The sequence below is a fragment of the Tenrec ecaudatus genome, chromosome 7 (genome assembly GCF_050624435.1).
Source record: "Tenrec ecaudatus isolate mTenEca1 chromosome 7, mTenEca1.hap1, whole genome shotgun sequence".
NCBI lineage: Eukaryota > Metazoa > Chordata > Mammalia > Afrosoricida > Tenrecidae > Tenrec > Tenrec ecaudatus.
In genome coordinates this window covers 9,124,029-9,147,648 of record NC_134536.1, presented here as the reverse complement: position 1 = coordinate 9,147,648, position 23,620 = coordinate 9,124,029, and the positions used below count along the sequence as shown (strand labels likewise).

General features: G+C 53.0%; 1 protein-coding gene across 2 annotated transcripts in view; it reads left to right on the top strand.

Moving 5' to 3' along the window:
* Positions 1-23,620, top strand: part of SYTL3 (synaptotagmin like 3) — an 89,338-nt gene that overhangs the window by 41,080 nt on the left and 24,638 nt on the right. For both annotated transcript variants that reach the window (XM_075553874.1, XM_075553873.1), the window contains exons 5-8: positions 9,015-9,066; positions 10,439-10,505; positions 13,698-13,776; positions 16,622-16,740. In XM_075553874.1, the coding sequence (XP_075409989.1) occupies positions 9,015-9,066; positions 10,439-10,505; positions 13,698-13,776; positions 16,622-16,740 (317 nt within the window). The remainder of the gene's footprint in view (positions 1-9,014; positions 9,067-10,438; positions 10,506-13,697; positions 13,777-16,621; positions 16,741-23,620) is intronic.

Sequence of the window (23,620 nt, the reverse complement as noted above, 5' to 3'; positions counted from 1 at the left end):
ATTCATGGCCTTTGGCATGTCTACATCTGGGCTGATTTAGGAAAGCGAGATCATCTCCTCCTTGGCTGCTGCTGAAGCGCTGTTGACGTCTAACCGCAGTGAAACGCTGCGCTCCTAGTCGTCCAGCGTCTGGACTTCAGATTTGTGAATTTGCAGCGCTCAGTCGGTGGGCCTGGTCTTCTAGTCCACCCTACTCCTGCATTGTCTTACCTCTGTTGGCCCTGCTTCGGCCCCACCCCCTCCTCTACCTGAGGAAATAGCTCAAGTCTCTCACCCCACAGTTTCCTGCTTCTTCACATGACCTGACAGCAGGCTGTGAGCAGGGCAGTCAGCCAAGTCAGCCTCCGCAGAGCATGTTGATGGGCGGAAGGATTCCCTTACTGAGTGTCCATCGGTCAGTTGCCTTCCAAGCAGCTCCAACTTGCGGTGGCCCCACGTGAGCCAGAGAGGAACAGTGCTCTCTGGGCTTTCCGGTGGCCACGACTTCCTTCCGAGGGGCCCCTGGGCACACTCGACCCTCCAAACTTTCCATTAAGAGCCCACTGCATGAATTATTTGTAACTCAGGAACTATCAGCATTGGAAGTTTTATTGCTATTCTAAAATTTTTTCTATAAAGATTTTAGTAAAGTGGGGAGAGGGTTCTTCCTGCAGTCCATGGATCCCGGCCACCTCATCTCAGTTCTGAGCTCAACAACATGACTCTCAGCAAGGGCCTCTCTCCCTGGGTTTGCTCGCCCTTCGCTGGGAGTTTGAGTCGCAAATGGTTCAGCTTGATAAACTGATTCTCAGACCCGGCCCTGTGCATATGTGTATACGCAAGTGTGCGTGTGTGTGCACATGTGTGTACATGCACACGTGCCCATGTGTAATGTGTGTGTGTGCCAGAGTGTGTTTTAGCATCGTGCCGTCTTTTCAGCACCACTTCCTCTTCTAAGCAAACAGGAGAGAGTCATTTATCCTGGGGACTCAGTTCAAACAAAACCGAGGTAGGAAAGAGGCGAAACTCACCTCCTGGGGTCTCTTCTTACCCAACAACGTTCTAAAAGAAGGTTCTCTCAACCAAAGCCAAACCCACTGCCACCGAGTCAAGGCCGACCCACAGCGCCCCCACAGGACAGGGTAGAACTGCCCCGTGGTTTCTGAGACTGTGTGGAATAGAGTCTCTCTCCCTTGGAGTGCTGGTGATTTCAAGCATAAACTAGTCATCCTGTCCAATAGCGGACCAAGAGAAAGTTCTAGAATAATCGACATCAGACTAAGCATCAATCATTCTTCCTGTCCAGTAACTTCCTAGTGTAATGGAAAGCAGACAGAGCATAATCATATTCTTATCGGGGACTTTCTAGAAGGTTTTAGAGTCAGGAAAACCCGACTAAGCAAGCATCATTCTTTTCTTTTTCCCCCCGGCCTGTGTGTGTTTAAAAACAAAAGGTTATATATCATTTTATGTTTTTTTTAGTTAGTTCTATTTATTGTTTTCATTTTTGCGTGTGGAATATAACACACACACACAATGCCCACCCATAGTCTATGGAGGGGGCCCAGCTCATGTTTGTGCTTCGTGTTGTTATTCTCAAGGTATAAAAACCAAAATCAACCCCCTCCCTGAAAAACAAAGAAAACAAAATAAAGCATCCTCAAAAGACCATAGCAACAAAAAAAGACTACACCGCCCCCCCTCCCCAATCCTGAAACGCCTCCCGGTGGGCAGGTGAGCTGGTTCACCAGGTGCGGAACTGGCAAGAAATGCCATGAGCAAAGTAGTCCCAGGGGGAGAGGTCCAGGACAGGGCAGGAGGCTCATCTCCGAGGGCATCCGAGGAGCCGGGTTTCATTTGTGAGCTTCCGTTCCCTGTGGCGAAAACCACACAGTGATGTCAATGAGAGCAAGTTAGTAGCGAGTTGGCTGTTGTCACTGGGTGCCATCCCATCTCAGTGAGTCTGACACTCAGCAACCCAGGGGACAGAGCGGAACTGCCGTCAGACCAGTGCACCCTGGTTTCTTTGATGTGTTCCAGAGAAGTGGACATTTTGCAGATTGTCTAAGGTTTGGAGTGCTGTTTGTAATGATGCAGACAAGGCTCCGATGGCTTGGAGCCCGGGGGAAGCTGGAAAAGCTAGGTGGTGCTCTAAACTATGAAAAGGTAACAGCCCCCAATAAAATGACTTAAATTTAAAAAACCAAATAAATAAAACAGAAATATTCCCCCAAAACAAACAAAACTCCTCACAACCCATTTAAATGATATTTAGTATAATATATATGTATATATATGTGTATATATATATCAGCTGGAATTTGTACCCTTTTTGTACACACTAACCACACCCTGACCCTTCGTGGATTCAAAGCTCAGCTGCTAACGGACTGAAAGGTCAGGGCCAGAACGCCCCCTCCACCCCGCCCCCACCCCGCCGCCACATCTGCTTCCTAAAGATCACAACCTTGGAAACCCGCTGGGGCAGCTCTGCTCGGTCCTGTAGGATTGCTATGCACCACAATGGATTGAGTGGCAGTCGGTTGGGTTTGGGTTTTTATCTTCCACTGGTCTTACGGGACGGGAGGATCTGTTTTCTAGGGGGCCCTCTGACACCTAGCACGTTCTTGCTGGTCGTTGGCAGGAGGCCTCCGGTCTTTGCCACGTGGAACCTTCCAGAGGTCTCCTTGAGCATCCTCACAACATGGCGGCTAACTCCCAAGGGAGCCAACAGAGAGGAAGACAGGGCCCGCACGATCCTTGGTGGCGCGGCTTCCGAAGTCCGCCTCGGTCTTGATGTGGATACGGTGCAGCAGGTACCATTGGTAGCCATCCTGGAGGCAACCTTGACTCATACTTGACTCTTTCCTCTTCCTCGTCCCCACCCTGCATGCAAATCCTGAGGATCTGCCCCTGAGCCTCTAAGATCACCCCACACCCCTCCCTCCCACCTGCCTCTGCAGCGGCGGCACCCTGGTAACCGCCACCTCATTCTCCACGCCCGAGAGTCCATCCTCCATCCTGCGAAGACATGGGCTTGCTTTTCTTTGAAAAAGAAGGCGCCACGGTTTCTGATTATAGGAAGTTAGGTGTCTTCCTTGCAGACTGGTCGGTGGAATAAAGTAGAAACCACGCCAGTAGCCCCAACCACTGTTGACATCACCTCCCGAATACCCTGCAGTGCAGATGTGCACGGCCCATCGCTAGGAAACATGTTGCTTATTTTAACACGCACCCTTCCTGGGCTCCTTCCAGCTGAGCATGGGCATATGTGTGCAGACCCATCCGTTTCTAAATCGTATTTGCCATCAGATCTCACGCACAGTGTTAATCCGGCTCTTAAAACCCAAGTTAGCATACCTGCTTTCCTAGGCCATTAAAGCGTCTCCCAGGACAAACGATGGACAGAAGGTGATGCGGGTACATGCCCCACAGTGCATTCGCTCACTCTCTGTCGTTGCTGTTCGGTGCCATCGCGTCGGCTCTGACCACAGCGGCCCCCGCACAGCGCCAAACCTAACTTCCAGGTCCTGGGTCTGAACCACCAACCTTTCAGTCAGTAGTCCAGCGCTTAAGCATGCACACCACACAGGGACCTGCAGAGAGGGTGCTGTATAGTGAGAGAGCAACAGGGAGACGGGGCGAGGGAGAAGGGGTCTGCTCCTGCCCATCATGTACTGTTCCTCTGGGCTTCCTGACCTCAGCTGCCCCTGAGTGACCCCGTGTCCCCTCTCAGCCCTTCCAGAGACATGTAGGGTCACTATGAGCCAGAATCAATGGCAGTGAATTTCTTGTTTTGCTTTGAAGTACACTCGGGCCACGGTGCGTGGCAATCCTTGCCAAGTCTAAAAACCAGACTGACCACCATGAAGTTGATTCGGATTCATTGGGTTTCCAAGACTTTAAATCTTTAAAGGAGCAGTCGGATTCCTCTTTCTGCCTCAGAGCTGCTGGTGGGCTCAAGATGTTGTGGCTCTCGCCCCGCACACAGTCCGCTAGGCCAAGGCGCCATGAGCCAACTCCCCCTGCCCCAACCTCACTGCCACCCTATAGAAAAGGCAGAACCGCCCCTGTGAGTCTCTGAGGCAGCAACTCTGTACAGAAGCAGAAAGTCTGGCCTTTCTCCTGTGGCTGGTGGGTTAGAACTGCTGACCTTGCTGTTAGCAGCCCAACATGTAACCACTGAGCCACTGAGGCTCCACGAAGCATGTGGAAACAGCGCCCTCTTCTGGCTCCTGGTGCTCTCAGGGCACATATTTTCCTTGAGGAAGAAGGTGATTTCCCCCCCTCCCCCAACCTTGACATTTTACTGCTTGATATTCAAGCTTCGAAGAGGAGAGATGACAATAGCGGTGCTTTTCACAATGATGCTCTTTCAAGTTTAAGCGTAGTTCAGGGTAATGTCAAGGTAAAACAAGATACATTCTCCTCCTGGCCTTCACTCTACGGTGAACCACGGAGGAAGTGAAATCGTTCGGGAAGGCTGAACTTTAGCTTTTAAACAAAAGCAAAAACCAAACCCGTCTCATGGAGGCGACGCTGACTCAAGCTGTCCCGTGACTGGCCGAGACAGAGACGGCATGGCTGCCACGGCCTTTCGTGTCCCCGTGGCCCTGTGTCAGGCTGGGTTGTCTGGAGAAATACATCCGGGGACGCTCATCTAGGGACAAGGAAGAACTCTAGCTCAAGAAGCTGCCGGATTGGCCCATTGCCCCCTAGAAGCAGTGTTGCCCTCTTTGGGAAACAGATTTCGGAGCGGAGTCAGAACCAGTATCCCAGATGACTGGGACAAGAAGGCCTGAGTCAGCACCCAACAGCTCCCAGGAGAACACACGCTCATGACAAGACATCTATACTCCTGCCACAGGCATCTCTCCTGGACATAACTGCTCCCTCTCCCTGCACTCTGGAGTCAATTCCGACTCACACTTAACTGTAATCAAGCTACCTAGCCCAGTCAACAGAGACCCCTCTCTGAGTCCTAACGACCAGGCCCAGCTGGACCGAAACTACCACAAAGGTCAATGACTCCCGAGCCAGGTGTGCTGAGTACCTGGGGACTCACTCACTGCCACTGAGTCAAACCATAGCGCCCCTGTGCACAACAGAACGGAACACTGCCAGGGCCTGTACCATCTTCACAACCATTCCCATGCCTGAGCCCATTGTGCCAGTCACGGTGCCAATCCAGCTCACCGAGGGCCTGCCTCTCTTTCGCTGCCCCCCGACACTTTACCAAGCATGATGTACCTCTCTGGGGATTCACCCCCACCCCCCGGATAAGATGTCCAATATGTGTGAGGCAGTCTCACCATCCTTGCCTCTAAGGAGCACCCCGGCCCTACTTCTCCCAGTACAGTGTAATTCGTCCTTTTAGCCGTCCACAGTACTTTCAATATCCTCCTCCAGCACTGCAGTTCAAATGAGTCGATTCTTCTTCGAGCTTTCTGATTCAATGTCCAACTGTCACATGCACATAAGGCCATTGAAAATGCCGTGGCTGGGTCAGGAGCAAGTTAATCCTCAAAGTAACAAGCTTGCTTTTCGATACTCTAAGAAACTCTGGTGCACCGGTATTTCAGATCTCAGCAGGGGCACTCAAAGTGAACAGGTCTCAGCAGAGCCTCCAGACTAAGAACAGACTGCAAAGGACTAGGCGGAGTGGGTTTCTAACTGCAGTTCAGCAGTTTGAACCCACCAGCCTCTCGGTGGGAGAAAACTAGGCTTTCTACTCCCATAAAGAGTTGAAGTCTGGGAAACTCACAGGGGCAGTCCTCCCCTGTCCCGTAGGTCGCCGTGAGTCCAAATGGACTGGATGGCCGGGAGATTGGTTAGTTGGGTGGTCAAATGGTTAGCATGCTCAGCTGCTGAAGGCGAGGCTAGAGGTTCACTGGGCAGAGGTGCCTCTAAGGAAAGGCCTGATGATCAGCTTCTGAAAATCCCGCATTGGGATCCCTCAGTTCCATCCTCATGCAAATGGAGTCTTGATGGTCCTAGCTGATGCAATGACCACTGTCTGGGTCTGGTCAATTCCACGTGGGTCGCCCTGAGTCAGCCTCCACTGGAAGGCAGCTGCGGCAGGCCTGTTTCAGGGGCTGAAGGTGAGGAGAACTTGAAGCCCTTGGTGAGAAAGATCAAGGATCTTGGCTTCCGGTATGGATTACAACTCAGTGTAAAGCAGACCCAAGCTCTCACAACTGGACCAACAGACAACAACATGATAGACAGGAAAGACGGACGTCTGCCAAGCTGCCGAGGATTTTATCTTGCTCGATCGCCGTCAGTGCTCAGGGAAGCAGCAGTCAGAGATCAAAAGACATGCTGCATCGGTCAGCCTGCTGCCCGAGACCCCTTTGGAGTCCTGACGAGCGGCGATGTGACTTTGCCATGGTATTTTCAGTTGTCTCGTGTGTGTGTGAAAGTTGGATACGGACCAGGGAAGACACAAGAAGCAGCCGTGCATTTGAATTGTGGGGCTGGGAAGAATATTGAGAGTATCCGGGATCGCTAAAAGGACAAACCGATCTGTTTTGGAATAAGTATGGCCAGAGGCGTCCTGAAAGTTCAGCAAGGATGGCAAGACACTGTTTGACATACTTGGGATCGATTGTCAGGGGATTTGTGTATGACTTGGTGGCAACTTCCAACAATAACCACACCAGCAGGGGGCAGCAGAGAACTGTCAGTGGGGTCTGCATGGGCGGGGTGGCCAGGGGAGTCTATGGGAATGTGTCCATGGGGCAATAGGGGCGGAAGCTTGATAATGCCAGCCATCGATGTGGGTGTGAGGCAGAAACGCTCCAGGGAATTAGAACTGGCCAGGGGGTGGAGGCAGACTAGACCACGCCCAGCAGGCAGCCAGGAGGAGGCCCCACAGGTGCTCCCTGAAGCCACCTGGGGCTGAACTTCAGACCAAGGTCGTTGGGATTCCTGCTGGCCCTAGTGGTGGAGAGACAGCATCAGCCTAGAGGCTGGGGCTCTGACTTCCAGGGAAGCTGCTGCTGATTGTGTGTGTGTGTGTGTGTGTGTGTGTGTGTGTGTGTGTGTGTGTAAACATGGGGAGACTCAATTAGGCATGGGGATGGGTGGCTGGTGAGGGTGACCTACCCCTGGGGCTGGGTGAGACACTGGGCTTTCTTCTCCTACCCCTCACCCAGTTGCTGCACCCCAGCAGGCTGTCCTGTCCCCTGCTCTTCCCTGGGTGTTTTTGTTAAGGTGCCCGGCTGTGTGATTTCTTCCATTTCTGCCGGTTCTACTGCTTCCCCACCCAGCAGCCTCTGGCGAGGCCTCTTCTCTGAGCCTCTGGTTTGGCCTTGAGAAGTATTTCTTATAAGGGGGGCGGGGCGGGACAAACTTTAAAGAATCTGATATACCCCATTAGAAATAATTTCTTTGTTATGAATGGGGAGTTAATACATATATCGTATCATGCCATAGTTCCATCACATCAGGCAGAATTGTACAATTGCGACCACAATCAGCCTCCAAACATCCTTTTTCTTCCTGGACTCTTGACATTGTTTCCCTTTTACCCACCCTACCCCTCTACCCTACCCCCCCCCCCCCGAAACCTTTCTTCTACTTGCTGTCCTTAGGTCCATCCTGAGCTTCATAGACCGAAAGCCAGAGAAACATATAGCACCACGTCCAGAGGGTGACCTCCATTGGCATGACCCCTCTGAGATACACCCTCATGTGAACCAACAAAAATACAGGAAATGTGGAAAACCGAGTCAGGTCCAGCGTGCATCAGAGGGGGGATCAACTGACAAAGTTTTGATTGTTCAAGTCAAGTTTATGCCGTTGATCTTCTATACCCACCTCCCCATGCCCTCTGGTTAGTGACCCCTTTCCCCCAACCCCAGAGGCTTCTTCCCCATGTAGTTCCCACAGCCAATCTTGAACTCCCACCGCATCCACAGCCTTCTGTAGACCGGATTCTCACAATTTAGGCTCGGTTACTAATCCCTCCTTCGATTTCAGATGACATGGTTTACAATCCGTCAGTGACTGGTGATGGTGTGCTTCTTCCATGTGGACTTAGTTGACCTCTCACTTTGATGGCTGCTTGTTGGGAGCCAAGCCTTTCAGACCCCAGACACTATTTTATCTGATAGCCAGGCACCACCTAATTTCTTCTCCATAGTTTTCTACAGCACCCGAATCTTCTGTGTTCTCTTTCTTGGGTGTTGCACCCCATTTTGACCCTCAGTGCTCACACAGGGTTCAAGGGCTAGGTCGTTCACCAAAACAAGGCACTGCTCGGCCCTGCGTCAGCTTCACAGTTGCCCTGTTGGAGCCTATTGCTGCAGCCCCTGTGCCGATCCACCTCGTGGAAGGTCCTTCTCCTCTCCACTCTACGGAACAAGACGTCCTCCTCTGGGGCCTGGCCTGTCCCCTCAGTCTGCTCTCCCCCATTTCCTGCCGACAAAGAGGGTGTTGTCAGGGCTCAGGAAGTGCTCAGCCTCTAGAGGGAACTAAGCAGATTACATTTTTTAAAAGATTACTTTAATCCCCTTAACAAGGACCACTGGGGGGAGTGTATTTATTTGCTCAATTATGAAATATTGCAAGCAGGCACAGGATACGCATGACAGAGTTTTCGCATTCACCAGCTCCAGGACATCTACTCCAGCACCTTTTCTACTTCTATAAAAGCAGTCATTCCCAACCTGTAGGCTTTCTTATTTAAAATTAAAATTGTGATTTTCTTTGGGGGGGGAGCACCATTAGTGCGTTAACATGCACCTCACATCAAAGCCACCCGTTTGAGCCCAGCGTGTCGTGTTTATCAAAGACTGAATGTTTTAAACGTGCCCATCTGAGGTTCTAAGACGCTCCCAGGGCTTCAAGGTCCACAATGCCAGCTAATGCCAGAATGCTTTCCAAACATTTTTCTAAATAACGGCTTGGGATTTTTCTTTTCAAGCTACCTTACGAAGTGGCACCAGGAAGCTCGAAATGCTGGCTTCCCCAGGCTGGGACCCAGAAGGTCGCCTCCCCTCACACATGCCCCCTGTCTGTATCTCTTCCAGGCAAACAGGAGACGGCTGGGGCCAAGCTGCTGCAATCTTATCAGAAGCTGAGGTGAGGGCTGTGCGGCGCCGGGGCTCCTGGGGGCAGGAGCGCCAAGGACACCTGGAAGACATCCTGACCTTCAGGTGTTCCCTTCTCAGCCATGGAACTAAAAGCGACAAGGGGTTCAAACAGGGTTTCAGATGGTTTTGAAAAGCCCCCAAGGTGATGGCAGTTAGGAGCCACGGACCATAGCGACACTGTGCACAACGGAACGAAGCACCGCCTGCCAGGCCTGGCGCCAGCCTCGCCGTTGTCCTGTGCCAGAGCCCATGGCTGCAGCCCCGGTGTGGCCGCGGTCGCTGGCCTGTTATAAGGAGACCTTGTTTGGTTTGGTCTCTCCGGGAATGTGCTGAGGAAACACAATGCTATTTCCGATTGCGAGGTCACTGGCCATCTAAAGCCAGCATTTGCCCTGTGACCTGTGACTCAGGCCCACGTCCAGCCCTTTGTCTGGTGCCGGGCATCGACGGCCGGGCTGTACCATGTATGGAAGTGAACCGTGGCCCCCGGCGCTGGCAAAGTCTCCGTGCCGAGGGCCTGGCTGTTCTGGAATGCTAGCGGCCAGCTCCCTTTGGAAGCTGGTTTCGGATCCATCCCAGAGCGGTTCCTTCTTTTTCCCATTCCCGCATCCCTCCTCTGGCTTCTTCCAACACAGGCTCCCACTGGCCCCTCCCCCCGCTGAGGTTTACATCCCCAAAGTCCGCTGGCATTTAAACTCTGATGGAACAAGGGCATGGAGCCGGTGATTCCAAAATAGCCGGGGTGGAGGTTGGGGGACAAGCCCCTGCAATAGAACAAAATGATATGCACAAATATGCTTGATACTGTTGATGCACGGAACGTTGTAAGAGCCCCCAATGAAATGATTTTTTTAAAAGAATAGAATTAAATGCCCAAAGTCTCACCCCGAGTTCCCTATCCAAACCAAACAAAGCAAACTCACTGCCACCCAGTCAGCCCCAGCTCGCAGGCATGCTGCTAGGGCAGGGGTGGCCCGCTCCCGTGGGTTTCTGAGGCGGGACTCTTTATGGCGACAGAATGGCCCATCTTTCCCTCAAGGAGCAGCTAGTGGATTCAAACTACTGACCCATTGTGGCTAGCCCAGTGGGACACCCATTACACCACCAGGGCTGTCTGAGACACACACAGCTGCCAGGAAAGGGGGCCCTTAGGGTGGAGCCACGGGGAAGGAAGTCTCGTTCTGAAAAGTGAGAGAGCAAAACATGGCTAAGAAGTTGAATGAGAGGATAATGCAAGTGTGTGTGTGTGTGTGTGTGTGTGTGTGTGTGTGTGTGTGTGTGTGTGAGAGAGAGAGAGAGAGAAAGCCGAATCCCTGAATAGCCCATAACCAGTTCCTTACTCTCTTCTTTTCCCTTGGCAGCAAAATTTCCGTGGTTCCTCCCACGCCACCTCCCCACAGTGAAAACCAGTGCAGTAGCTGCTCAGGGGTAAGGTCTTTGTGTGTCCGTGACTCCCCCAGGAAAGCGAAGTGGAGAGGAAGGGGAGGGTGTGGGAGGCTTGCAGGGCTTGGGTAGAGAGCCTTCCGGAAAGGGATTGACTTGGTCCGAAGAGGATCATGAGCCAGACAGAGAACAGAGCCCCTGAATTAGAGGTTAGGGAGTGCCGGGCCTCCCCAGGTATGTGACAGGGACCAAAGGACCATCCCCTGTTACCCAGCTCTGCCTGTGCCTAACACAACTTTCTGCTCTGTACCTCAGCCTCTTCGCCCTCTGCCTGTGCTTTTGAGTGTGTGTGCAGGAAGGCCAGTGGGCGCCTGGGGAGCCTGGGTTGACTCTTAGTGTGTGAACGAGTGTGCCCATGTGCATGCTCATCTTCAAGTGCCTGAAGGAGCAACTGTACAGTGGACGTGGCGAATGCTGTCAGCAGAAATGAGCAGTGTGGCCGTGGGAGTTGTGTGTGTGTGTTAGGGATCGAATGGTGTGCACCCCCCTCTACTCCCCTTCCATCGTGTGGTATCAATCCTCTCTACCTGTGCTTATTATACTCCCCCTTGGGAAGGAGTTCTCTTTGTTGAGTGAATGGGACGTGGTTAGTGTAGGGTGTATCTTGAGGCAGGTAGAGAACAGAGACCCTGAATTAGAGTTTGGGAGTCTATTATGAGATATGAAAGAGATGAAACAAGCAATGAAGCGGGGACAGAAGGGGACTGAGAAATGCCAAGCCACAGGCAGGTCAAAGGGCCTTGCCTGGATTGGGAGAGAAAGCCTTCCTATGGTCAGCACCCTGGGCTTGGACCTGGAGCCTCCAGAACTGTGAGAGGATGTATTTCGCCTCTGTTCGGGACCCCAGACTTGTCTTTCTCTTAGAGCAAAGGCCCTGGGCTTCCCTCCTGAGAACTGGAACCAAGAACCCTGGTCTGCCGCCCCCTCTGGCTGTTGTGAGGAAGGCGTGAACTGAGAGGGGCACTGGCTCCAGCTTGGCTTCATTACTGTCTTTCTGAGAACAAAAGGGCGCTGCTGCCCTATTTGGTGAGGAGAGAGTGCAAACGTGAATATTTCTTTCCAATGGAGACCAGGTGCTCTTCAAAGACTGGTCCCTGGTTCCCCTTGAGATTTCAGTTCTCCTTGGGTGCTTGGTTATGGTCCTGTCCCGGTACCTGTGTGCTCAGCATATATTGACTGGGGGATGGTGGGATGGCGTGTTAGGCTGGGTTCTCTAGCAAAGCAGAAAGGGATTCACGTATTTGTAGATGGGGGTACGTGTCAGCTGAGAAGCTGGAGGTTACCTTGACTGCTGGGGCTGACTCACTAGAAAGCAGGGAGACAGGACACAAAGGCCATGGCTGGATGCTGCAGCGGATGAGTGCAAGGATGGTAGGTCAGGTGGTAGACTCTGATGGCTCCCAGAGTCATCAGCAATATGGTGAGCTGTTGACTCAAGTCCAAAGAGCCAGATGAGTCAGATGGCAGCATCTAGACCAGCAAGAAGTGAGCTCTCTTCTCCACAGCACCAAGTAGACCCACACCCTTGAGAAAACACCATCAGTACTGGGACTGAGTAATGGGTTACATTCTATTCTAATTTTCCTACAATCTCTTGGCTCTTCACAGCAGATCCCAGCATGGAATCGATTACATTATGTTAGATCACACTACGGGGGAAAGCTCAACTGTCAAAGTATTGAGAATCCTGGCCCAGCCCAGTTGACACAAAACCTAACTATCATAGATGGATGGGTGGAAGGATGGGTGGATGATTAGATGAATGGTTGGAAGGATGGAGGGATGAGCGGAGAAGCAGAAAGGGAGGGGAGGAGGGATGAATTGAAAGGTTGGTGGATAGACTGATGCATAAATGAGTAGTTGGATGGAGGATTGATTGTTGGATGGATGGTTTGATGGATGGGTGGGTGGATGGATGGGTGGATGGAAAGATGGATACATGAGACCTGTAGAATTAAGTGATCTCGTTTATTTTGTTTTCTCTCATTTCTTCTCTTCTGTTTCAGCACATGGGGTTCCTCAACTCCATTCTGGCTACTGTGTTCCCTGTTTACCTCAGCCACCAAGTCATGGGCATCCCTGTGGGTGTCCTTTCTGTACTCCAGTGGGTGGGACTATAGAGAAAGGAGGTTAAACAAATGGTAATTTACTTGGGTACAATCTTTAAGCCAATAAAATGTCAGTCATTATTTCAAGAGGTAGTTGTTATCTTGCCAACAACCCATTGATAAAGTCCCTCCCTTTAAGATAGACAGATGTCAAAATACAGAGGAGCAAGCTGAGTAAAGGGATACCTGGCTTCCGAGGGGACCGTGTCTCTGCTCAGGGGCATGCATGCATGCATACACCCACACCTGCACACACCACACCTACACCTCCCACATGTAATGTGATACACCCATTTGTGTGACATCCCACACCCACACCAGGAGCCCCACTTGCACCCACACCTGCACACACCACACCTACACCTCCCCACCATATAACACCCCCATCTGCACATCTGCACATACCCATGCACACCATAAGCCCCACCTGCACATTTGCACATATACCCCTCACATGTATCTGCCCACATACCTATGCACCCCCACATATGCATACACAACCTGCACATGCACACTTACCTCCACAACACCTCTACACACCTAAGAGACACCTGCAGATATACGTCCTCACATTTGCACATCACACCCATCTGTGCAACACAGTCAAATGTGCACAGATACACACATTTTCACATCTGCACGGATACACACCTGTGTAACACAACCACACCTACATGTACCTACACCTGAAAACCTACCTGCACACCTGTGCAATGCACACCTAGGCAGCACACCCAGGACTGTATGCACCCACACCTGCACACATACCTGCACCCCCCCACACACATACACCTGTTTAACACACTCACACCTTCATGCACCCACTCAACCGCACACACCCTACACACCTGAATATCCTTGTAACACACCTACCTATCCCTGCATACTCGCACCTGGGCATATATGTCTGCACATAGATGTACACACACATAGCTATACACCCCTGCATGCACGCGCCCCTGCATGCACCCGCTGGTGGTTTGGGGCCGGCGGGCTGGAGGCGGCTGGGGCAGGCACAGGCTGCCGCACATAACTTACTCGCTCTTCTCTGTCTCTGTCTCTGTTTTAGGTACAGAATCTTGGTCAGTTTAAAGGATTTAATAAGTCGGTGGAAAATCTGTTTCTGTCTGTTACTACCCACATGAAAAGTAAGTGGATGCCATGCTGTGTGCTCTTCCCAATGCAGGCAGGCCAGCCCGGGCGCCCCATCTTCCCGCTCAGTGGCCACTGTGGGGTTGGCTGGCCCCTGAGCTGCCCAACCCCACCCCCACCCCCCGATGGCTCCTGGGGAAGGAGCCCGATGTGGCCATCTTTCATCTTAACCTGTTCCCAGGACCCACCTAGGCCCCTTGCATCTGGCCTCATTTCCCAGCGCTTGGTTGTGCAGTGATTTGCAGACGGGAGGCCCCAGAACAGGGGGCTCGGCTCAGTCTTCCTTCTGCTCAGACCCACCCATTTCACTGTTTACCTCAAAGTGTGGGCCTCACAAGCAAACTCCTCCTTCCTCCAGGGGCTGGATGGTGTAAGTTATCCTGAGGATGGGGGTCACTGGACTCAGCGGCTGCAGGTGCCCCCTCCTGGGCTCCCTGCAGGTGTGCCTGCATGCGCTCACCATACCTGTGAGGTGCAGACAATCCTGCCCTTTGGTTTCATGCCAGCCTTGCTGGCAGTCCTGTTTAAACTGTCATCTGACCACAGTGGCTCTCCAGACAGGGCCGTCCCAGGCAGCAGACAGGCCGCCTTGTCCTTCAGAAGGGAGGAGCATCCAGATGTCATACCTGTCAGTTCACAATAGTGCCGGGAGGTTACCAATCTCCTTCCCGATGGGACCGGCAGTCTCCCACCTCTGTCCACACAGCAGCTTGGGCCCAGATCTGATGGTGGCCACTGTGTCTCCTGATCAGCAGGCTCTCCCAGACCCTCCTCCGCCTCTCTCTCTCTCTCTCTCTGGACACATGGCCCCTGGCCACATTTCAAGGCTGTGTCGCCCCCTACCAGGCATGGAGGCTGAACCCCACCTTCAGATCACAGGGCCCCAGAAACCCAGAGACAGGGACGAGGTTACACCCGCTCCAGCCCCAGCTACCCCTGGACACGCTGAGCACCCCAACCAGACAGGCGAGCCATCCGTCCTCGGGAATGGCCAGTTTAACCAGAGCACCATCATCTTGATCTGCAAGGGCAGAGCTGGTGCCGGCTGAATTCTTCTGAGGGAGTCCCAGCCTGCATCCCCTCCCTCAGGGGGCCCCCATTTGCCCAGGCCCTACGACTAATCAGGGCCTCTTCCTTCTGGGTCCCTGAGAATCACCCATGCCCTTTCCCGGCTCTTTCCGGGAGCCACCCCAGGTATCCTGCTGCTCTGCGGGATGCAAACAACAGAAAGACAGAGTCGTGGGAAGAAAGTCTCCAGCCGAGAAAGCAAGCCCGTGAGCCTGACAGGGCACAGCTCCACCTGGACTCCTGGGCTGGCCACGAGTTGGAGTCCCCTTAATGGCACCTTTTTTTTTGTGGGGGGGAGCAGGTGGAATGGACCCTGTCGGAGATGCTGGCTCTTTTCTCCCAGGTTGTGAGGATTTTGCTATGGTCCCTCTGGAGGCTCTTTGGGGGCAGTGTCGCTGTGGAACGGGCGGGGAGCAGGGAGGCCTCATCTCCTCAAGGGGAGTGGGAGCTGAGGGGCTTGGGGAGGAGAAGTGGGGAGGGTGAAGCAGGCTCCCAGGCCCCTGGGCAGAGGAACCCAGTGAGCACTGAACAGTGGGCTTCTTTGTACCAGTTTTCATGCTCACCCCTAATGGCCCCCTGAGAGCCTGCTTGTTAGAAGCTGAGCTGATTGTCCGGGGAGACCTTTGTGGCCCTCACAGGCAGCTGGAAGCTGGCCAGGTGAAGGCATGGCTTTGGGTGGGAGCCCAGCAATCTCAGGGACAGCAACCTTGCCCAAGGGCTGGAAATGAGGCTCAGCCCCACCCCCGCCAGCCCCCTGTGTCCTCCAGTGGGCTTCAATGAGGGGCTGTGCTGCACAGCCTGATGGGAAAGCAAGCACACGCTGGGTGGAGGGGTCTTCTGGGGGCTGGGGGCTTCTCTGGAAGAACAGATGTCCCTCAGACTTAGCCCCGGGCAACACACAGTCCCCACCCTGTCGGTGAAGAACAAGCCCTGCCCCCCGGGCCCTGAACTGTGACCGTCCCCAGGGGAGGCGTGCTCCAAGAGGAGGCCACTGCGGGGTCCACAGACAGCAGGAAACATGTCCTTCATCCGGTTTGTCCCCACTGCGCGCTCCCCATCGAGGCTTAGGAGCAGATGGGGTTAGAACAAAGCACTTCTCAGAGTCGGGTCGCGCCGACATTCTAGCATCAAGTCGAGGATTGAAACCGAATGACAGGTTTCACTTGGCTTCTCCAGACTCGGTTCCTCCTTGGGGGGTCCCTGGGGTGGAATGAGCACGCGGGCCTCTGGCATCGAATGACTCCTCTGGGGAAGAAGGTCTCCAGGCCCCCCCCAGGGGGGGGTCTCTTCCAGTGGAGGAAGGGAGCTCAGGCCCTGGGGCTGGGGATCCTTCCTTGAGCCCTGAGCCACCTTTCGTTTAGGCCGCTGTGGTGCTGTGTGCCGGACTAGCTCCCTCCTTTCTCAGGGGCTGTTCACTCACACAGATGGGCCTGTGGAGGAAAGGCCTTTTCAAGGAGCCCCCCAAAGCCTGCTGGTTGGTTAGGGCGCCCTCTTGTAACGCAGAGTTGGCAGTTCCGTAGACCAGGGGTCATGCGGTACCATCCCGGCCCCCCACCCGAAGAAGGCTCCCGCTCTGGCGGGGACTCCGCCTCCTCTTTTTGTCCTTGGCCTGGCCCACATGTCCAAGTCCAGCTCTGCCTCTGCCCCCTCCCAGGTCTTCCCTGGCAGCCGTGGGTCCTCTTGGGCGGAGCTGCGGGCGCACCCTGAGCCCGGCTTGGAAAGTGCGGGCACCGCGGAGGGTTGCTGCTGTCACCTCCTGTGTTTGTTTTCCAGAGCTCTCCAAGTCCCAGAATGACATGACTTCTGACAAACACCTCCTAGCCACGGGGCAGAGACGGGGCAGGACGGAGAGGAGAAGCCTGTCTGACACCGCCATCAACGTCACCTCCAGGGTACCCACCCCTCCTGACTCGTTTGCTCCTCAGACTTGCTCCTCCTCCTCGTCAAACGGTCTGTTGTCAGGAGAAAACAGTGCTCTTATTGGTGCAGGAGCCCTGGTAGCATAGTGGGCTAGACACTGTTCTGCTAACCACAAGGTCATTAGCTCAAAACCACCAGCCGCCCCTCCGGGGGAAAATGAGACTTTCTACTCTCGTATGGAATTGCAGCCTTGGAAACTCACAGGGGGTGCTCTCCCTTGTCCTGTGGGGTCCCTGTGAGCCGGAATGGGCTTGTGGCCAGTGAGTTTGACTTGCCCCAAAGCACCCCAGAAGAAAGACCTATGATCTACTTTGGGGAAATCACCATTTGACAAACGGACAGAGCCATTGACTCTGGCTAACACCCTCGGAGGCCACCAGGGCTCTGCTTTGATGTCAGCTGCTCTACTTTTGGCAACGCGACCTATTCATGAGGGGTTCAGAGCCACTCATGACTGAGGGGTATGGGGTTCAAACCCACCAGACGCTCCAAAGGAGTAAGCCGAGGTCGTCTGCTTCCTTAAAGTTCCCCACTACCTGTGGGTCCATTCTGACGCAGCCACTCTAGGACAGAGCAGAGCTGGGGGGTGGGGGGTGGTGGACGTGGGCGGCTGTAATGGAAGCAGCCAGCCTTGCTTTGCTCCTGCAGAGGGGCTGGTGGGTTTGAACCATCACCTTTGCCGTCAGCAGCCCAACCCTTAACTGACAGAGCGGCCAGGCCTGCCTTCTGCAAAGATAACAGCTTTGGAAACCCAACGGGCCCATTCTCCTCAGTCCTGTGGGGCTGCTGGGGGTTGAAATGGACTCCGTGGCAGAGGGTTGGAAGGGACATGAGGTCACAATTCAAGGATGATTCTGGAAAGCAGTCCCAATTTTGACTTTATTGTGCCCTGCGCATCTTTGCTCCCCACTGCCTGCAGGGCTCCTCCCTAGAGGGGGCCCCAGACCAGCCTGTGGTCTCTGGATGCCCCCATCCTTCCCCCAGAGCCTCAAGCCTTCTGCCTGCCGTTCAAGACCAACAAATCTGCTTACAGTCTGTCCCTGGGCTCCGGTGGGTACCCAAGGCAAACAGGCTGCTGGGCGGGGGTGGGGTGGTGACACATGGGAGGGGCTCCCCCTGGGTGTCTGAGCCACAGAGCGTTCATCGAGTTGAGTTTCCTGGGAACCATCCCTCTGGGCTCCTCCAGGAGCGCCCGGGGCACAGGGGCAAGCTCCTTTGGCCTCTGAGCCCCTGACTTCAGGACACGAGGTACCCAGTCCCCGGAGTTGGCCTCCACCCTGTGCTGGCCTGGCCGAGAGAGGTCCCTGCTCTATACCAGCCTGTCCTGGCTCAGGGCGACTGGCCTGCAGACCAGGCCCTGTGCTATTTGCCAATGTCCGACTCATAGTGACCCTGTGCACAACAGAGTGACCCACCGCCCTGTCGGGCGCCATCCTCTCCATGGCTCCTATGCCTGAGCGGATCTTTGCAGCCACTGTGTCCATCCATCTCGCCAAGGGCCTTCCGCTTCTTCCTCTGCTTTACCAGCAGGATGTCCTTCTCCAGGGACCGGCCTCTCCTGACGTGTCCAGAGTCTGTGAGACAGAGTCTCGCCACCCATGCCTCCTGGTTGTAGTTCTTCCAGGGCTGACTTGTTTGTACTTTGGGCAGTCCTCCATGTCTTTGTCCGGGGTTTGAGATCTTGTTTCTTTCTTGCAAACACCCCGCTGTGTGGATGGATGCATCACGGCAGCGTATCCGGCCGCTCATCATCCTGCTTGCTCCGGTGTTTGGCACTAGCACTGATCGCCGTGCCACACAGCTTGATGCCAGGGATTACCCAATGCCAAGCTCACGGCAGTCTTGGAGGAAAGTCATTGCCTTAGTTTACATTTAGGGAAAGGGATGAAGTCACAGCCCAAAGCTAGAAAGTGAGCGGGCTGCACAGAGCCGTGATTTGCAGGCTGAAGGCAGAGCGGCGGCTCTCCGCCTGGGACAGGGTGTGGACCCCGTGGGATCCATGGTAACATGCAGCCTCTGGGCTGCCAGCCTGGACTGGGTGCAGGATCTCAGGTGTGTCTCTCACAAGACCCAGGTGAACCATGTGGTTGCTGCTGCTGCTGCTGCTTCAGGGTTGTCTCCGCCCACTTTTGGTAGCAAGGTGTCAGGCCCTGAAACCCCAAAGTGCCAACAAGCAGTCTGTTCACTTCGGCTTCCCAGGGTCTCCTGGGTACCGCCATAACTGCCACCTGACAGCCTCCTCCCTGTAAGAGGCCCGGCCTGGGAGAGGGCGGTCGTTCAGGCAGAAGCGCTTGCTGGATTCCGGCTTTCTGGTGGCACTGCTCCCAGTTCCTGCAGCAATGCCGAGTGGGTCATTGCCGGTCCCACTCGTTGTTAGGTGCCATCAAGTCACCTTGATACACAGCACCCCTGTGTAGGGTTCCCAAGACTGCACATCTTTACCCGAGCAGACAGCCTCCTCTTTCTCCCACAGAGTGGCTGGTGGGTTTGAACTGCCAGCTTTTCGGCTAGCAGCCCAATGCTTAGCCTACCAAGGTCCCAACGAGATCAAACAACCAATGTCAACTAAACTTATCTAAAATCATGTAGTTAATAAGAAATCTTCTGCTTTCTGCACATATGACATTCTTAATGTCATCCACAGCTTGTTAGGTTGTCTTTCATTATTATTCAATGAGTCAAATCTATTCTTGAGATGATCTTGAAATTCAGGTAGGATATACTCAATGTCCTATTGTGAACTTGTGTTCATTTTCTTCAACTTCAACTTACATATGAGCAATTGGTGGTCGCTTCCACAGTCAGCTCCTGGCCTCCTTTTGGCTGATGATCCTGAGCTTCTCCATCGTCTCTTCCAACAAACTCACTGCCATCAAGTCAATTCTGACTCATAGTGACCCTAAAGACAGGGTAGAACAACCCCTGTGAGTTTCTGAGACTGTTACTCTTAAAGAGAATAGAAAGCCAAGTCTCCTGTGAGCAGCTGGTGGGTTCGAACTGCTGACCTTGTGGTTAGTAACCCAATAGGTAACCCCTCTGCCACCAGGGCTCCTTCTCTTCCCTCAGATGTAGTCAATGTTGATTTCTACGGATTCCATCTGGAGATGTCCATGTGTGTGGTTACCTTGTATGTTGTTTGAAAGAGGCCTCTGTGATGAAGAAGGCGTTGGTCTGCAGAATTCCATCATGCAATCCCCAGGTCTGTTTATCCCTAAGATCATATTTTCCAACTACTGTTCCTTCTTCTTTGTTTCCAATTTTTGTATGCTAATCACCAATAATTATCAATGCATCTTGATTGCATGTTTGATCAACTTGTGACTGATGTCAGTAGAATTCTTCAGCTTCTGCATCACTAGCTTTAGTGGTTGGAGCATAAGTTTGAATGATGGTTGTATGTATCGATTGGGTTTGTGTGAGCACAGATATTATCCTGTCCCAGACATCATGGTGCTTCGAGGTAGATCTTGAAATGTCCCTTTTGACCATGAATGTGATTCTATTCCTCTTGAGCTTGGCATTCCTGCCGCAGTAAACATGATTATCTGATTCAAAATGGCCAATCCCAGCCCACTTCCGCCACCAACACCTAGGGTGGCGATTTTCATGCTGCCCTTTTCGTTTTTCTTTCTTTCTTTAAAATCATTTTATTAGGGGCTCATAGAACTCTCATCATAATCCATGCATACATCCATTGTATATCAAGCACATTTGTACATTCATTGCCCTCATCATTCTCAAAACATTTGCTCTCCACTGAAGCCCCTGGCATCAGCTCCTCATTTTATCCCCTCCCTCCACGCTCCCCCTTCCCTCATGAACCCTTGATAATTTAGAAATTATTATTTTGTCATATCTTTCCCTGTCCGATGTCTCCCTTCACCCACTTTTTTGTTGTCTGTTCCCCAGGGAGGAGGTCACATGTAGATCCTTGTAATCAGTTCTCCCTTTCCAACCCACCCTTCCTCCACCCTCCCAGTATCGCCACTCACACCACTGGTCCTGAAGGGATAATCCACCCTGGATTCTCTGTTTCCAGTTCCTATCTGTACCAGTGTGCATCCTCTGGTCTAGCCAGATTTGTAAGGTAGAATTGGGATCATGATAGTGGGGGGGGGGGGGCAGGGAGGAAGCATTTAGGAACTAGAGGAACGTTGAATGTTTTATCGTTGGTACATCACACCCTGACTGGCTCCTCTCCTCTCTGAGACACTTCTGTAAGGGGATGTCCAGTGGCCTACAAATAGGCTTTGGATCTCCAGTCCACACTGATTCCTCATTCACAATGATATGATTTTTTGTTCTGATGATGCCTGATACCTGATCCCTTTGATACGTCGTGATCTCACAGGTTGATGTGCTTCTTCCATGTAGGCTTTGTTGCTTCTGAGCTAGATGGCCGCTTGTTTACCTTCAAGCCTTTAAGACCCCAGACATTATATTTTTTGATAGCCAGGCACCATCAGCTTTTGCCCTTTTCATTTCTGATGATTTTCAATTTTCCTAGATTTATGCCACATACAGCCCAAGTACCAATTATTAATAGACATTTACCCCATCACCATGCCCTACCAGCAGTGAAGGTCCTGAAAGCCTTCCACTCCCTCCGTGAGGGTCAGCTTCACACTGAAAGGCGTTTCTCCCTCAGTCCTATGTGGGGAGCCTTCCGACCCAAGGGGCTCCTATTCTGCCTTCTGTCTGGCAGTGCCCGTGGCTATTCACAAGGCTTTCAGTATCTGACACTATTCCGTTGCTGCTCATTAGACTTTCCATGGCTAGTTCCTCAGAAGTGGCCATTGCCTGTCCCTTCTTTATAGTCTGTCTTAGTCTGGAAGTTCTGCTGACACATGTTCACCTTTGTATTTGAAATGCCAGTGACACGGCTTCCAGAATCAAAGCAACACACAAGCCAACTGGCAGGCGAGTGGATGGTGCAGCCCCAGGGAATGGTGTGTTCATTTCACATAGGGTTGCTATGGGCAGGACCCAGCTCTGCGGCACCCAACAACAACAACACCGAATGGAAGCAGGATCAGAACCTGGGTTTATCTGATCCTAAATCCTAAACGCTTGTTTGGACCCCCAATGAGAAAGGCCAAAGAAGGTCCCTGGGGCAAGGGAGCTGAGGAAGGGAATTGTGGGTAGTGCAAATAATTTTCTGACGGGTCGGAGTCAGCAGGAGCCACCCCACTGCCACCTGTGCCAAGGGTGAGGTGAGGAGGACCGGGCATGAGCACACTGGGGAAAAGAGATGCCCAGGAGATGACGTGGCAGACACCATTGCCAAACTGACCCCCTTGTCCCTGCAGGAGAGAGTGGGACTGGCCCTGCGGCTGTAGCTGTGAGTCAGGATTGACTGGATAGCAGTGTCGGGGAGAATCTTCACAGGAGCACACTGCCAGATCTTTCTACTGTGTGGTGGCTGGTGGGTTGGAACAGCCAACCTTTTGGTTAACAACTGAGCATGTACCTGCTGTGCCCCCAGAGGCTGGTAAAGCCTTCTCCAAAGACTGCACTTCCCACTCCAGTATGCGTGGGATGGAGAGAGGGGTCGGGTGGCAGGGCCAGGTGGGCGCCAGTCACACGGAGTAACCTGGGTGGTGGCCACATTTCCCGTCGCTGATGTGATGTGCTGTGTGCTGGGGACAGCTAGGCATCTGATGTTGTGCTAGCTGGTAGCACTTGGCTCCCTGCTGAACAGGCATGTGGGACAGAGCCCTCGGGCAGCAATGAACTGGGGCCAGGTGGACTCAGATGGCCCCAGAATAGAGCTTCCCCATCCCGCAGCCCCTCTGCTGTGTGTGACCTCACCTCCTCCAGGTCAGACAGTGCCTTAACCACATTGGCAGGCACCACCCCCGCTCCCCCGACCTTAATTGAGGGGATGGCAATTTTAAGGGCAATGGAACAAGATGTTTATAAAGTGCTCAGCAATCATGGTCTGGCCTGTAAATGCCAAGTAATGATTGGGGTACGAAAGAAAGAGGGCATCGTGAGCAGGGCTCTCAGCACACTGCAATTACAGGACCGTGCCTCGTTGGTGAGTTCACGTCTTTATTCATTTGTGCCCTCGTCGTCGCTCTTAGCTCCCTGTTGGCCCCAACTTCCCTGCCACACCCTGGTTACTGCCCCTATGCATTCACCTGTCCTCGATGTCCTATACAGAAAAACATTCGAAACCAAACCAAACTAGCAACAGTAACAAAGTAAAAGAGATAAAAAAAAAAACTAGATTGAAAACGAGCAGAAGATATTAAAAAGTAGAACAAATATAACAGGGGTCATAAGGGAGATGGAGTGACAAGGTGCTAAGTTTTAACCTGACTGCATCTGCAGCAGTCTGCTTCCCAGTACACTCTGCGCGACACTTGTTAAAAACACTTGACCCCCTGGCCCTCTCACTGACTGCCTCACAGCGACTCGACAGAGCAGAACTGCTTCATCTTTACGGGGCAGACAGCCACCTCTCTCCTGCAGTGGAGCTTCAGCTGCCAGTCCTGTGGTTAGCAGCCCAAGGCTCAGCCTGCTGTGCCATGGGGACTCTTAGTGAACACCTGTCTCCCAGCCATCAAGTCAAGGTCAACTTAAAGAGGTCCTCTGTCGGGCTCCCAAGATGGCCACTCTCTATGAGAGCAGACAGATTCATCTTTTTCCTGGGAAGAGGCTGATGGGTTTGAACAGCTGACCTTGCCGTTGAATACCTAACCCACAGCGCCACCAGGGCTCCTTAGAAGGTTTGAATCTTTATACTAATTCTCAACTCCACCGTATTCTCTCTGTCCCTCTCCGACAAGCTTATCGATGTGTTTGCGAGATTCTGAACCACTCATGTTCTTCCGGGCCCTTGACCCG